Source organism: Anguilla anguilla, chromosome 4, assembly GCF_013347855.1.
Source record: "Anguilla anguilla isolate fAngAng1 chromosome 4, fAngAng1.pri, whole genome shotgun sequence".
In the NCBI taxonomy this organism is placed as follows: Eukaryota; Metazoa; Chordata; class Actinopteri; order Anguilliformes; family Anguillidae; genus Anguilla; species Anguilla anguilla.
In genome coordinates, this window is record NC_049204.1 from 54,302,284 (window position 1) to 54,315,629 (window position 13,346).

General features: G+C 48.3%; 1 protein-coding gene across 4 annotated transcripts in view; it reads right to left on the bottom strand.

Moving 5' to 3' along the window:
- The window catches only part of LOC118226345 (zinc finger CCHC domain-containing protein 2-like), a 38,832-nt gene that overhangs the window by 3,934 nt on the left and 21,552 nt on the right, over nt 1–13,346 (bottom strand). For 3 of the 4 annotated variants that reach the window (XM_035415900.1, XM_035415897.1, XM_035415899.1), the window contains exons 6-14: nt 11,908–11,979; nt 11,526–11,626; nt 10,114–10,208; nt 4,560–4,631; nt 3,063–3,123; nt 2,822–2,960; nt 1,488–1,561; nt 634–731; nt 21–149 (exon numbers count right to left, since the gene is read on the bottom strand). In XM_035415900.1, the coding sequence (XP_035271791.1) occupies nt 21–149; nt 634–731; nt 1,488–1,561; nt 2,822–2,960; nt 3,063–3,123; nt 4,560–4,631; nt 10,114–10,208; nt 11,526–11,626; nt 11,908–11,979 (841 nt within the window). The remainder of the gene's footprint in view (nt 1–20; nt 150–633; nt 732–1,487; nt 1,562–2,821; nt 2,961–3,062; nt 3,124–4,559; nt 4,632–10,113; nt 10,209–11,525; nt 11,627–11,907; nt 11,980–13,346) is intronic. The other variant, XM_035415898.1, reaches the window with a different exon arrangement.

Sequence of the window (13,346 nt, forward strand, 5' to 3'; positions counted from 1 at the left end):
GGGCGGGGTCCGAATCTCACCTCCGTCCTTCTCGTCCTCGCTCTCCAGGCTCTCTCGCCCGTCGTGCCGCGGGCTGGACGGCGAGCTGTAGCTCTCCGAGGACGTCTCGCCGTACGTGTCCGGCCCCGAGCCCACGTCCAGGCGGAGGTCTGCGGGGACAAGCGCGCAACGGAGTCCTGCTCTCAATTCAAAAGCGCTTCGGCGTATGTGCCTACGACATGCATGCACATAGCAAATACCACACAGCACAAGTAAAATGCATCCTGCAATGGCCTTTATCAAACAGCAGAGGGCGACAACACCCTACAGCTCTTTGGTGTATGTGCCTCTGCTGTGCATGTATCTGAAATGTAAGAAGCCGCTTTCTGATCTGATACACAGCTCAATCTACAAAGGAAACTAGGACACTATAATTCAACTTAAGCAGAAAAGAGACTTTTTAGCTTGATTCCTATAAATGAATGCACAATCATTCAAATTAAAGTTAGACTCAACATGAAGCTCCCTGAACTCTTTTGTTTTTTAAATGAGCATTTTTTTTTCTTTTTACATTTTCACACATTCAAGATGCAGATGCTCCGGGACTTGCATCATGTCACATGGAGGGGGTGAAGTCATGGCAACGATACCTACCTTTCCCAGAAGGCTGTGGGAGCAGCTGTACTGGAGCGGCCCTCATGATCCCGTTGGGGATGTAGCCCAACCTGCCTTCCATTTTCTTACCCTTTTCCCTGATTTAGAGAGGGAGATGAAGGGGGGGGGGGGGGAAGAGTCAGATGGTGCAGTGGGGAGCTCAGTTTAATCTACAGCATGTTCTGTTGCCTCTGTGTGGCAGGGGACTAAGTCATTTTCATCACCCTATCCACATCCACATCCCCGTCAGGAGCCAGCACAGCCAGTGACTGCCAATAACAGCCCTCTCTGTCACCAAACACACTGCGATGTGCTGCTCGCTGCCACCGGCCAAGTGCAGCCACCCAGCCCTACCATAATTAGCAGCAATGCCACAGTGTGGATGCACAGATGAGAGAGAGAGATCATGCCAAAATTTTGCTAACAAAATAGCCAAGCTGATGTCCCTTTTGACGCTTGGCACTTAGCAATTCCGGTTCGATGATTAGACGGAGCTGAAAAATCACCCTCCCTCCCGCAGGCCAATGCTATGGCAACATTCCACTTTCACCGTAAAGTATGATAAAAATAGCATGATATGTTGATGACATGAGTCACACAACGTGTATGTAAGTCAAAATGAGTCGTGAAGGAGGTCCAAACAGAAATGGTTCATTTCCAAGGTTTTGAAAATGAAAAGCAGGGAAATACAAAAGGAAAAGAACTTGTTCCCAAGACACTACTACTATTTGTTATCACACAATGTCCTTTTTTATTTTTAACTGTAGTTTAAAAAATGGGGAGGGGCTTTTTCAACCAGGTGGAAACTCCAATCAGCCTACAAGCCCCCCCCCCCCCCCCCCCCCCCGACTCACCTGTCAGTCACTGGTGCTCTGACTTTAGTCTTGTTCCCGGGAAGGGAGGTCCCCTTCACTTCACCCCGGTACAGCTAACAAAGGAAACGGACACTTTCAGACACATGCTTGTGAGACAGCCAATGAGCACGCCGACGGCCCCGTGCCTAAATGCAGACATCTTGTAGTTTGTTCTGGCACAAGACGCCATTTGCACAGTTTTCAGAGGATTTCTCGGAGGGCTCACGCCCGTTCGAATGGCGGCGGCTCGTGCGAGTCTGCTCTTGCGCAAGAGCAGTCCAAAGCCGATGATGTCACCGTTCCTGCAGTCAAGGCCGCAGGAACCAAGCGCGGCGAACTTTGACCCCCGCGGTGCCTCAAATCAAAGGCTGAACCGTGACCGAAGCGCTCAGAGCTTCCCGCGGTCTGGTCCTGCTGCTTGAGCAGAGGGGCTCGCGAATCGTTAACTCCGCAGTCCAAACACGCCCACGCGGTGTGGACTTTGACAAACGCAAGCAGGTATGACACGTTACTGAGGCAGAATGTGATAGCTAGTTACTGTCTAACCTTCTGCAGACTGCATACACTAGCCATTTAAACCTGAACGACCGGGGGGGGGGGGGGTTGGGGGGAGGTGTGCAGGCTCAGCAAGTAAAAAGCAGAAAGCAGCCTCAACAGTCTCAGTCAAACTGCCCCAAACTGGAAAGAAGCACCAGATAGCAGCAGCAGCAGCAGCAGCAGCCGGCGAAACCGCCACAGATTCCCCTTTCGGCACAACATTTCACGATGCGCTCGGGATCACAGGCGCCTTTATTTCCAGAGGACATGAGTCTGACTTTGATTTCACGCTGCATGTTCCCTGCTCAGCTGACACCCGCTGACACAGTTCTGCTCTCACGGCTCCCCGCAGAGCCTCTGGTGACACGCGCTCAGTCGGCACGCAAACACCGGGCCGACATCGGCCAGCCGCAGGGGAGCTGGGGCCGCACTGGGTCAGCACATAACCCCGCCGATTCGGGTGGTGCCTGGCCCGCGCCTCAGGTTGTTTATATATTTCATTTATTTAACCTTTATTTACCCAGGGTAGGTTCGCTGAGCACGGATGCTCTTTCTGCAGGAACGCCCTGCTTCACACTCATACACATTCACACCTGGGAGCTGCCCAGTACAACCACAATCCCTCTGTTGTTGGCTACTGAGCAGCTCCACTGGAGGGAGAGGACAATTTTTTTTAGCCAACTGAATCAGGGTTGTGCCAATCGAATCGGTTGTGCTCTTAGATAGGCAGGCAGGGAGCGTGAACCTGTGCTCGGGCGCGTGGGAGAAGGGCGGTGGCCTGCGCTGCGACCCCTCACCTGCTCGGGGCACAGGACGCACGCCTCGTGCGCAGGCTTGAGAGAGCTGCTCTTCCTCCTCCAGTCGGGGACGCAGGTGTGCTCCGAGAGAGGGGCCCTGCGGCTGGTCTCCGCCTGAGAGCCCTTAGCGCTCGGAGCGCTTCGGGAAGGGACGGAGACGGGAGGAAACGAGACGAGTTCAGTCCAGGGCAAGCGAGACGGAAGGTTGCGGGACACCGCTGAAGACTCTCCAGGTTCTTACCTAAGACTGGGGCTCTTGCTGCCTGGTTTCTTCCGATGGCCCTGAGGATATGGCTCCAGATCTGAAGGTATAGGGGGGGACAGGTTACTCCTAACCCTGAAAAGAGCGCTCTGACGTGCTTTCAGTTTCTACCTCTCTGTAGAAACACACTGCAATTCTTCAGACAGCTACACGTACGACTTTGCAAGCCTTGCTTCACTGCCCTTGTATCCGCAGATAATGAACCACTGGTAACGGGGAGGGGAGTTTCTTCAATAAACCTCCAATGGATTGTCAGCAGAGTTTGAATTCTCCGGTATTTCTATGCGCATCCTGACGCGTGCTGTGGTAAATACGTCTTCCATTTGCGCCAAGCTGCGGACGTGGGCTAGGCAGAGTGGGACCTGACTGCAGGCTATGGCAGATTAATTTGGTAAATATATATGATGAGAAAGAGCGTTAGCATGGTACCTTTCTAGCGCAATTAATGGTGTGGAAGCCAGGGCTATTGTCTGAGATGGAACCGCAGCACAAACAGGCCTAGCATTAGCATGGCAGGGCCTATCATTAGCAACAGCACAGAACACACACGGACAGATTTAGCATACAAAATTTAAGGGTGGGAAACAGACAGTAAAGGTTTTCCAGGCACCCTCTCAAAATAAGCAGGAGCAAAAAGATTAAGCAATACCGCTTAGAAAATTGAATAAAAAGCTCAATTTTATTTTATGCTTTAGTTAGTTACTCTGTCTTTGTCAGGCTCAAAGCTCTTAAGCCCCGTTCACACAGGACTAGATTTACTGATGTCCCCAAGGTCTTTATTGACTTTTTGATATTGACTCGATAAAAGTACGTTTTCCAAGCAAAATCTCCAGTCAAGTTCCTGATATTTGTGTGCAATATTTTTCTGGCCACTTTCGTTTCTTTCTCAGTGCTTTTGAAGAAACCCCCTATGGTTTTTTACTTAGCTTCCTGTGATTTGTGTTGCTGCATAACATCCGTTTGAAAGGAGTTTGCTCTGAGAAACGGCCTCAAAACAGCGCACAGAAAAAGTCAAACTTCCCTCATCAAAAGAAATCAAAATAAATTAAGCGTTCTTTGTTTGGAATCATGGTCTACTTAAAACAAACAGCGTACAGTCATTTAGATCAAAGAGATTACATGTTATTTTAGTGGCTACATTGGTCCAATTGTTTTTTCAGTGTCAGCTGCCATTGCAGAACATATGCGGGCCTGCAAACAGTGAGAGCCACACTGGGCTGAGAAGTGGCCGGTATGCCATCTCACAAAGGTTACAGTCTGAAACTCCCATCCCTCTGCAGAAGGAACACCCGCTGGGATAATACGTTTATTCAGGTGTCAGGAGGCTGATGAGTAAAACAAGGCTCTGGGATACCAGGGAAATGCAGCAGAACGAAGCGTGCACAAAAGAAAACGAGATCTACGCGCAGACTGAAGGCGTGTGTCTGAGGAGGGACTGCGGGTCTGGGGATTTGGGAGGGGCGGAGCGGTACTCACACACACCTTCCTCTTGGCTGGATGCCTCGGAGCAGTCCTCTTTGAATGGCTTGCCCACGGGCACCGGGTTACCTGTGGAGAGGGACGGACAGCGTACCGCAAATCAGTGGAGTGGCAGGAACAGTCCGACACAGAAACGTGCACCTGGTGTAACGAGAACCTTCGCATGCTGCTGGCAAGACACACAGAATGACGAAACACCATGTCATTTATCGTATCATTCTGTTCTAAAATGTGCTGATCCAACAAATATTGGTTTTGCACAGCTAACTGAATCCCATGGAAGGTATGCTGACATATCAAGAGAACAGCCCTTATAAGCCATGAATTATAAACAATCAAACACATCCCCCGTGCTTTGTCACACCCATGCATGAAAGCTTACAGTATAAGTTATTATGTAAAGATCCTGTGCAATCCAATTATCACATTTAATAGTTATATAACACACAAAGAAAAAATACTACTACAAACCAATTTTATTCAAATAGACAAACATCAAAAAGAATTATTAAAAAATTATTGTAATCACCTGTTTATAAACCAGAGAAAAGTATACAAGTTTATCTTGTGGCTTAAATTCTTTAAACAAGAGAAAAAAGTGAGTCCATTCGGTCTTAAATAAAACTACTATCTGAACTTCCAAGGACACGTAATATAATGGCGAAAACAGAACCTGAGAAATGTGTCACCACATTACGCTTCAAACGCACCAGTGCTGTGACCAGTCAACACAAGCCGAAGCCTCAAGGCAAATGATGCTGAACTTAAAAATACCGCTGCAAATTCTGCTGGGAATGTTCGACGCTCGGTTTGGCAATATCCTCTGCGCAGTCTGGGAAGTTGCCTTCGGCAAATAAACCCACGCTTTCCTCTTGCTCTGCTAACCTACTATCTGTGCGTTCAGGGAAGGACAAGTGGAAAACTGAACTTGGTTTAGCTGCTATCTGCCATGTGTGTTTTGGCTGCAAACGGGGGAAAGCGTGGGCTTGTCTTTGAAGAGGCTCTTCAGGGCAATGGCGAGCTAGCGGGATATGCCGGGGGGACAGATTACTACTGGTACACTGGGAGAGGGGAGGGGGGCATGTGGTGTCCAGCCAGGTTCCCCTGGACAACAGCCGTTTCTCTCCCCTGTTTCTGTGCTGGGAATATATATATTTTTTTGTTCAGAGCGTTAAAGTGTCCTTGGGAATTTCAGCACGTCTCCTCCTGGTGCCGAAGGCGACAGAACCGCGTCGATCGTCCGTGACCGAGTCGTTCTCCAGCGCTCAGGCTGAGCTTCTCCCTGCCACCGCTCCCACAATGCACTGTTCCCTCCTCCCGAAACCCCATCCCGAATTGTTTATAGCTCTGCGGATCTGGCAGCCGTCGCAGGCGCCTAGGAGCACGGGCCCGGCAGCAACTCTGCCACTCGGCACTGACAGAAAACACACAGTGACAACACGCAGAAAAAACCACCGGCATATGCCGGTTTTTAAAAAAAACAAATTCTACCCCGCGAGAGATCTTAATTTGGACGTTCAGTAGGCTCACAGAGTCGGGGAAGAAATCTAAAGTTGTACCGACCAAACAATAGCAAATTACAAACTCACTACTGACAACTGTTTCCCACTAGGGTTAGCACTGGACAAGAGAAACAGAAGGTACTGTATTGGAATTTGGTAGCGCAGAAGAGGTAAGCGATAAAGACCAGTTTGCTGGGGATGTTTATTTTTCTTGCTTAGGAGAAGCACACCCTGAAACGAAGCTGCAAACATCTTAAATATTCTATGGCAGTAATGTTATGGTTAAGAGAGCAGAGCAGCAACAACACTGAGGATGACATACTGTAAGACTATGCTGCAACACCATAGCAACCACTGTCACAGGGTGATACTGGACTGTGGAGTCCAGGGCCTTTTCTACAATCTCTCGATCCCAATACAATAAACCCAAGCATCCAAACAATCGTTAAGCTGAATGCTTTCCACCAGAACAAATCTGAGAAGCTATCAGAGGAACTGTATGACATAAGCGAGTACCTCAGAGTACGTCTCATTTACTGCGATTAAAAATTAAACACCAGATGATTTGTAACATTAATGACAATACATTGGAGACATTTCGCAACAATTACCCATCAGCTTACACGTATGTGCTGTCCCTTACAACACAACTGTCCAGTATGATCGTAGACTACAACTCCCCAGCTAGTCGTTCCATGCTACCACCAGCGAACTGTGCAATATCATTACACAGCAGCACTGCTTGATGGGATCCAGCTCCAAGAAAGCACAGAGGAGAGATTGTACTGTGTGGGATGGTGTATTTCCAGGCGACGGGGACGGAGGACGGGGGACGGGGGACGGGGGGGGGGGGGGAAAGAGGTGAACACTGTAGCGTGACCCTGCCCTAAGCCCCCATAAAAAAAATATAACAACAAAAAAGTGAAGAACCGTTGCCTGATCTGTCAGGGGTGTCAGGCGAGCTTTAAAAACAAACAAAACAGACTTTAAAGCTTTAAAACTGCACATCCATGCAATCTTTCTGTGTTACGTAATTTCAGCTGACAAAGATGGTTCATTCCAGTACACGGGGAATTACGGTTCTTACCGATTACCATCTGGCCCCTATTTATGATTCTTTTCTACCGTGACAACCGACAGCGACCGCACTGACACACGGGGGACGTCAATGCCCTGCGCCCCGCCCTCGGGGACGCAAAGGGAACGACTCGCGAAATTTCAACCTTATAGCGTAACCACCTGCCAGCTGTTACACAGGTGTTCCAACAGCAAGGGGAGTCTACAGCGCCATGTCCGCCTGCGTCTGACTACAAGTCTCGCCGCAATGCGACTGCAGCCTAGACAGAGAAGAAAGGCCTTCTCAGGCAGTCATAAGCTTGGGGCATTATGGCAAGTATAATTGCTTACCAACTGTCAAACCGGATGGGGCAGCCTTCAGACGGAGTATCCGTATTAGAGGACTGCGTCGGGCTCTAAATGAGGCCCAAGCCCACCATTACGGCTCGACCCAGACCAGTTGGGAAACTGGCAAATTAAAAACTGGAAGCTTGGCGCCATTGTTGCCGATCGCCGTCAACAGCTGGCAGAAGTGTTGCCAGGCTACTACTTGTAAACTTCCGGGTTGGCAGTGGGCCAGTACCGGATCGGACCCGGTGTCACAAACCTAACGATAGGCCAGACACCCGGCCAGATCGCAGCATACCGCCAGGCCCCGTCAAGTTCGGGTGAGGATGCAGACCTCTAAACAAGTACAAAAGCATCAGCTCCCAAATCTCAACACTCCTCAGCCGACCCCCATGTGCACACCCCAAAATATCCCTCTTTTTCCCCCGCAAAACATAAAATATTCTGCTTTTCACCGAATATTCGGCTTAAATAAGACTAAGAGGTATTCACACAGCAGGCTAAGCAGAACGCGGTGGAGGGCTCAGTTCGGTGTGGTTGAGAGACGTGTGAGATAAGGGGCTCGCACCACTTCTCCTGCTTACCTTTTCTAGCTGCTCTGCTCCCCCCATCCGTCAGTCCGCTCAATCACCCCCCCCCCCCCCCTTTCATGCTCGCGAGACCCACCCCCCCGCCCCCTCGACCGGATCCCTGAGCTTTTTCACCAGCCAATTAACAGCCGGCTGCTGGAGGCCCTCTCTGCCAGGCCCTGGCCTTTCATCCTCCCTGCTGGTGGTAATTGACAGGCGATGCACCCCCCCCCCCGCCCCCCGTCTCCACCCCCCTCCTCGGCCCGCGAGCGGTCCCTCCGCCACTCGTCTCGCTGACCGCAGCGCAGGTTGGCCTCGTGCCGCGGTCCAGCAGTAACCACATCAGCCAGGAGGTGATGTCATGTGAAACCACAAACGCCCCCCCGCCCCTCCCCTCCGCTACTGTGTTCTGTGGAGGCCGCTCTCCGAAACGGTCTTTTAAAAATAAAATCCAGGGACCATTATGTCACATTGGATTTGATTTTCCTTCTCTCCCCCACAGCTTCTGACTGAAGAAATTCCTTGATATTTTCATTATGGTTTCAGAACATTTGCTTTTAATCCAGTATAGGTTGTTTTTTGTTTAACCCTGTAATGACTTTTGCAGCATTGCTCTAAAAACACGTATTACACATACGGTAAATGGAAATATAAGCAGACAAGAGGGGAAGCAAAGTCGGCTCAGTGTACAAAAGCGGACAGTTACTGTCAAGTTACAGTCAAATATGGCACCCCTTTCATTTGCGCCCATGACATTTCCTCTTCTGTATCGAGTTACACGGCCCCAGGACGCACTGCACTGACAGGGGCCACGCTACAGATTCCGAGGGGCCATGGGGCATGACAGCAGGGGCAGGGGGATGAGCTACCTCCCCTGTAGGACTGTAACGGAGCGGAAACCAGGCTAACTCCCGTAGCTAGCAGCCGGCCATAGGCCCGCTCTTTCATTCACACACACAGACAGTCAATATTTTTCGCGCTAGCTGGGGAAGTCAAGTGACCAAGCGCTTGACGTGAAATGTGCCTGACAGGACCAAACTATTCCATACGCGTTTAGATGTGGTTGTGTCTCGTGAACATGAAGATATTTACCCAGAGCAAGTTTTCTCTGGGAAAAAAAAACACGTTCATTTATTAAAAAGACAACAATAGATACATTTTAAAAAACCAAAGATGGTCTGCTATACAATCCCACAAATGGTCAGATACAGATACAGGTCAGGTCAACCAAGAAGCAAAAAAAAAAAAGAAAAAATGCATGACATTCAGAGGGGCATGGTTTGTTTTCCCAGGCTAGCCTCCAGCCAGCCCACACCAGGAGCTTGTGTGTTATTTTAGGGGGATTTATACACCTACAGGGAACAGAGTCTGGGGGGGGGGGGGGGGTTATGCATCAGTTTGACTAACACGAACGCAGGGTGACCAAAAGGAAGCGGAGGACTCGGTGCTCTACGAGCGAGTTAAAATGGCCGACGCTACAGAAACACAGAGGAACGAACCCCGCTGAGCCACTCGCAGCCGAAGCGTCGCGGCGCTCCGCACACGCAGAGGTTATGGGCCGCGCATCGCTGAGAGAGGCAGGACGTCTCACGATGAACCGGACCAGAGGGTCACTGTTAAAGCTGGATACATTCATCTGAAACTAAAACACTGTTCTGTATAAAAAACCTCCTAACCTCATGGCAGCTATGGAAATTTTAATAAAATCACATGGGGCACTGGGACTACTCTCCTGTGATGGGAAAGGAGAAACCACAGTCCACATAAAACCATGTCTTAAAATGAAATGTGCGTGCAGATGGATTTTTTGGTATGGATGAGTGCTCATGCTGTGTATGTATGTATGTGTGTGTGTGTGTGTGTGTGTGCGTGAGTCAATTCCATTTTTATTTCAGTTAAAAAAACTATCATTCAACTCATGAACTGAAAAAAATCTAAGTAATGTCTACAAGTACTTTTCAATTCAAGAGAGATGAATTTTAATTCAATGCATTCAGAGGATGTATATGTATTTATGTCATGTATGCATTTGTGTGTGCATGTGTCAGAAAGAGCAAGATGCACTGCATTACTTACAGCGGCTGTAGTTGGGCCCGGAAGATTCCGAGAGGAAAAATCCACAAACCGTCCCTGTTTGTCGGAAAGACTGTGGCGCAGACAGGAACTTCTCCCTGTCAAGGACATGAAGAGTACTTATGAACTCTTCACTGACAGACACATACTGGAAACTAGCCTGGCTGCGATCAGTCAGTATGTGGCTAACAAGGCATTGTGAATTTGGAAAAAAAAACATTGGAAAAAAGAAAAAGAAGAGCACAAGAAGATTATTTCCCTCAGGTAATGACATCAGCAGTGCTGACCTAAATGCTGAAGAGGAGGATTTTGCCCTGGGAGGAAATTATTTAAAAAAAATAAAAAACCTGCCATTTTCAATGCAGTTCTTAAAAGCACAACTCATAACCATTAGAGGGAAGCATCTGTAGCTTGTAGCAATGCAATTGCTGACACTGGAGCAATAACAAAAAAAAAGCAGTGTGCCCTCCCTGCTCTCATAACACAGAAAGATCCCAGAATGCTGGAGTCAGAACGCTTTAAAATGAACACCACAGAGGAAAACGGCCCCAAAACGAGCAGGCTAGGCTTTGCTCCGAAATCCATACTGTCCATCATCCGCAGTCCATCATCAAGCAGTTCGCTTTCAACCTGTTCGGCAAGGCGAGCGCACTCATTAAGACGCACACATCACGGGTGGTACAATAAACATGACGAATGCCACCTGGACATGGAGGAGCTGGCAGGGGTCATGTGGCATATTATCCGTATCTTAACAGCGCAGACTCTGCGGCGAAGGAATCAGATGCTGGGGCCCGAGCGCCTTTTCTGCGCAGGCAACGCAGCGGGCGTCCCCGGCGCCCTCTCTGAGAGAGCAGCCTCCAGTCACCGCCGGGCCGAACGCTTTCGCTTCGCAGGAAACGAAACGCCGGGAGACTACATGAAACTCGGCCACCGGTCCAGACTGCCAGGAGGGGGCGTCGTTGCACTCAGAACGAGGACGCATCCGTCACGAGAGACTGGCCTGACTAGCACGAACAACAATTTGCATGCGTGCATGCCTAAAAACAATGCAGAGCGCATCTCAGCTCTGGCATGCTATTTATAGGAGCAAGAGATTCTGCGTTTCTCTAAAAATGTTCTCCCAAACAACTCACAAATTTCATCGAAATACAGAAAGCTGTGAGGGGAGGGCACAAATTAATCCACAGCCTCCACCAAGAAACTCATCGTTGGAGACGGCTGAATAATGTGGGGCTTTACAAAAAACAACACAACAACAACAAGCCAAGAAACCAACTTCATAAAAGTGTTTCATGAGCTGCAAGACAAAGTTACATGAGCTGCAAGACAAAGTTATTCTCTCAGGAAAGGTGATCTTTACTCTGTGGGGGAGGGGGGGGGGGGGGGCTGATAACGATTAGGGAAATACTTACTTCAGCGTCCGCTCTACTTCCCTGCTTTCACATTTGTCTCCTTGGCGGAGTAAACTGAGAATGCCCTTCTCAAAGGACTCTGTGGACAACTCCCTTGGAAGCTGCAATTCAGGAGAGGACAGAAGTGCGGAAGTGAGAAACATCTTCGCTCCAGCAGACATTTACATTAAAAAAAGCTGGACTAATAGCTGCATGTGCAATCCTTATTACACCAGAGGAGCTCTGCGTATGTGTGCTCTTGTAACAACGCTTTGTTTCACAATACCCCCAACACTGTAATGAGCTCATTGGCCAAGTTCTCAAGTCCATGGTGGGAATAGAAGCAAACAGATGGTTCCAGGACGACAAAATGCATGCATCGAAAGCCTGATTCGATCTGTACCTTTAGCAAAAAGTTCTCCAGGTCATGGTGAGTCTTGGTCACGTGACTTGACGAAGCGTCGGACCACTTCACCTGGAAGAGAGAAAGATTGCGCTGTTAAGCCTCGTCCGAGCACTTATCAGAGTTGTCTCAAGGGAAGAGATGCTTTCTTGGAAATGTGATTCATCACAGAATGCGAGGCATGGCATTATAATAGTAGAGAACAGCCTACACACAAAGACTTGGCATAATCAATCCCTTCTAATGGCAGCACAGTGTCACGGCTGGGTGCAACTGAAATTATTTTTATGACGAGTGTTATCCACAGTTTTGGTTTTCAAGGCCTGTATTTTGACGCATGATTGGCTTGGCCTTCTAATATTCAGCATCCTCATTGTAAACAAGTGGCGTGCATATCCTGTCAGATATTTTCTAAGTCACCTTCATTCGTGGAGCACCCAGACTGCTGCTGTCTGTCAAAATGACTGTCATCGTTACAGTCGTTTTTAAAAATTAAAAGCGAACACAAATACCCTTGTCGCAAGTTAAAGGAAATCAAAAGAGAGAGACCGTTGAACATGTGGCGCTTTACGTGTTCAGTTTTATTTATTTACTTACTCTTTCACACATTCGATTTGGAGATATGGAGCACGCATCACCAACAGGACAAGACTTGGATTTATGAGAGCATATACAATTTTTCTGAAAGATTCTCAAACACAAAAAACTGACACTGAAACTATGATATTAACAAAATTACTTTGAGGCCCTAGACACAAACTGTTCTTCTACTAATCCCTCGGATTAGTACTACTCAAACTGTGCTTAAACGATTATATTTCAGCTGAAGGATAGTATGTGCTATTGATGTTGGCTTATGAAACTGAAGTCAGACCTTTGGAACCCATAGGTGACTAAACCAGGGTACTGCACAATGTTGCCATAGCCTCTCTGCATTCCGATGTCCGGCATTCACTTAAGCCATCCTGTCTTCGCCTTTTAATTTGATCCCCCCAATGACAGCACGGTGAAAGAAATGAATCTACAGATGAAAGTAGTGCTTCTTCGGGGACGTACTCTAGTCTCACACACGGTCGTACGTGACGCCGTCTTATTAACGGAACAGTCTGGTCTCTGTCACTTCAATCCCATCACAGCAAACTTTAGTCTTTTGGCTTAAATTTTTTTGATCATGTAACCCAGCTCCATAGAGATGGTGAAATGTCCTTAACCTTCCATCCAGAAATTTGTCTTTAACCGCAAGCAGATGTGGACTATGACACTAGCGTGCATGCATAACTTGTAACTACAAACAGAAAAATGAACAAAAACTGTAATGCTTAGAAAGAGGGAATGATTTGCCTGGTGAATACCTCATTTTCTGTTATGTTCACTTTGGTCGATGGATCTCTCCAGCAATGTAGCCCAGCATGCATTTTGATCAGCCTTTCAAAATGAAA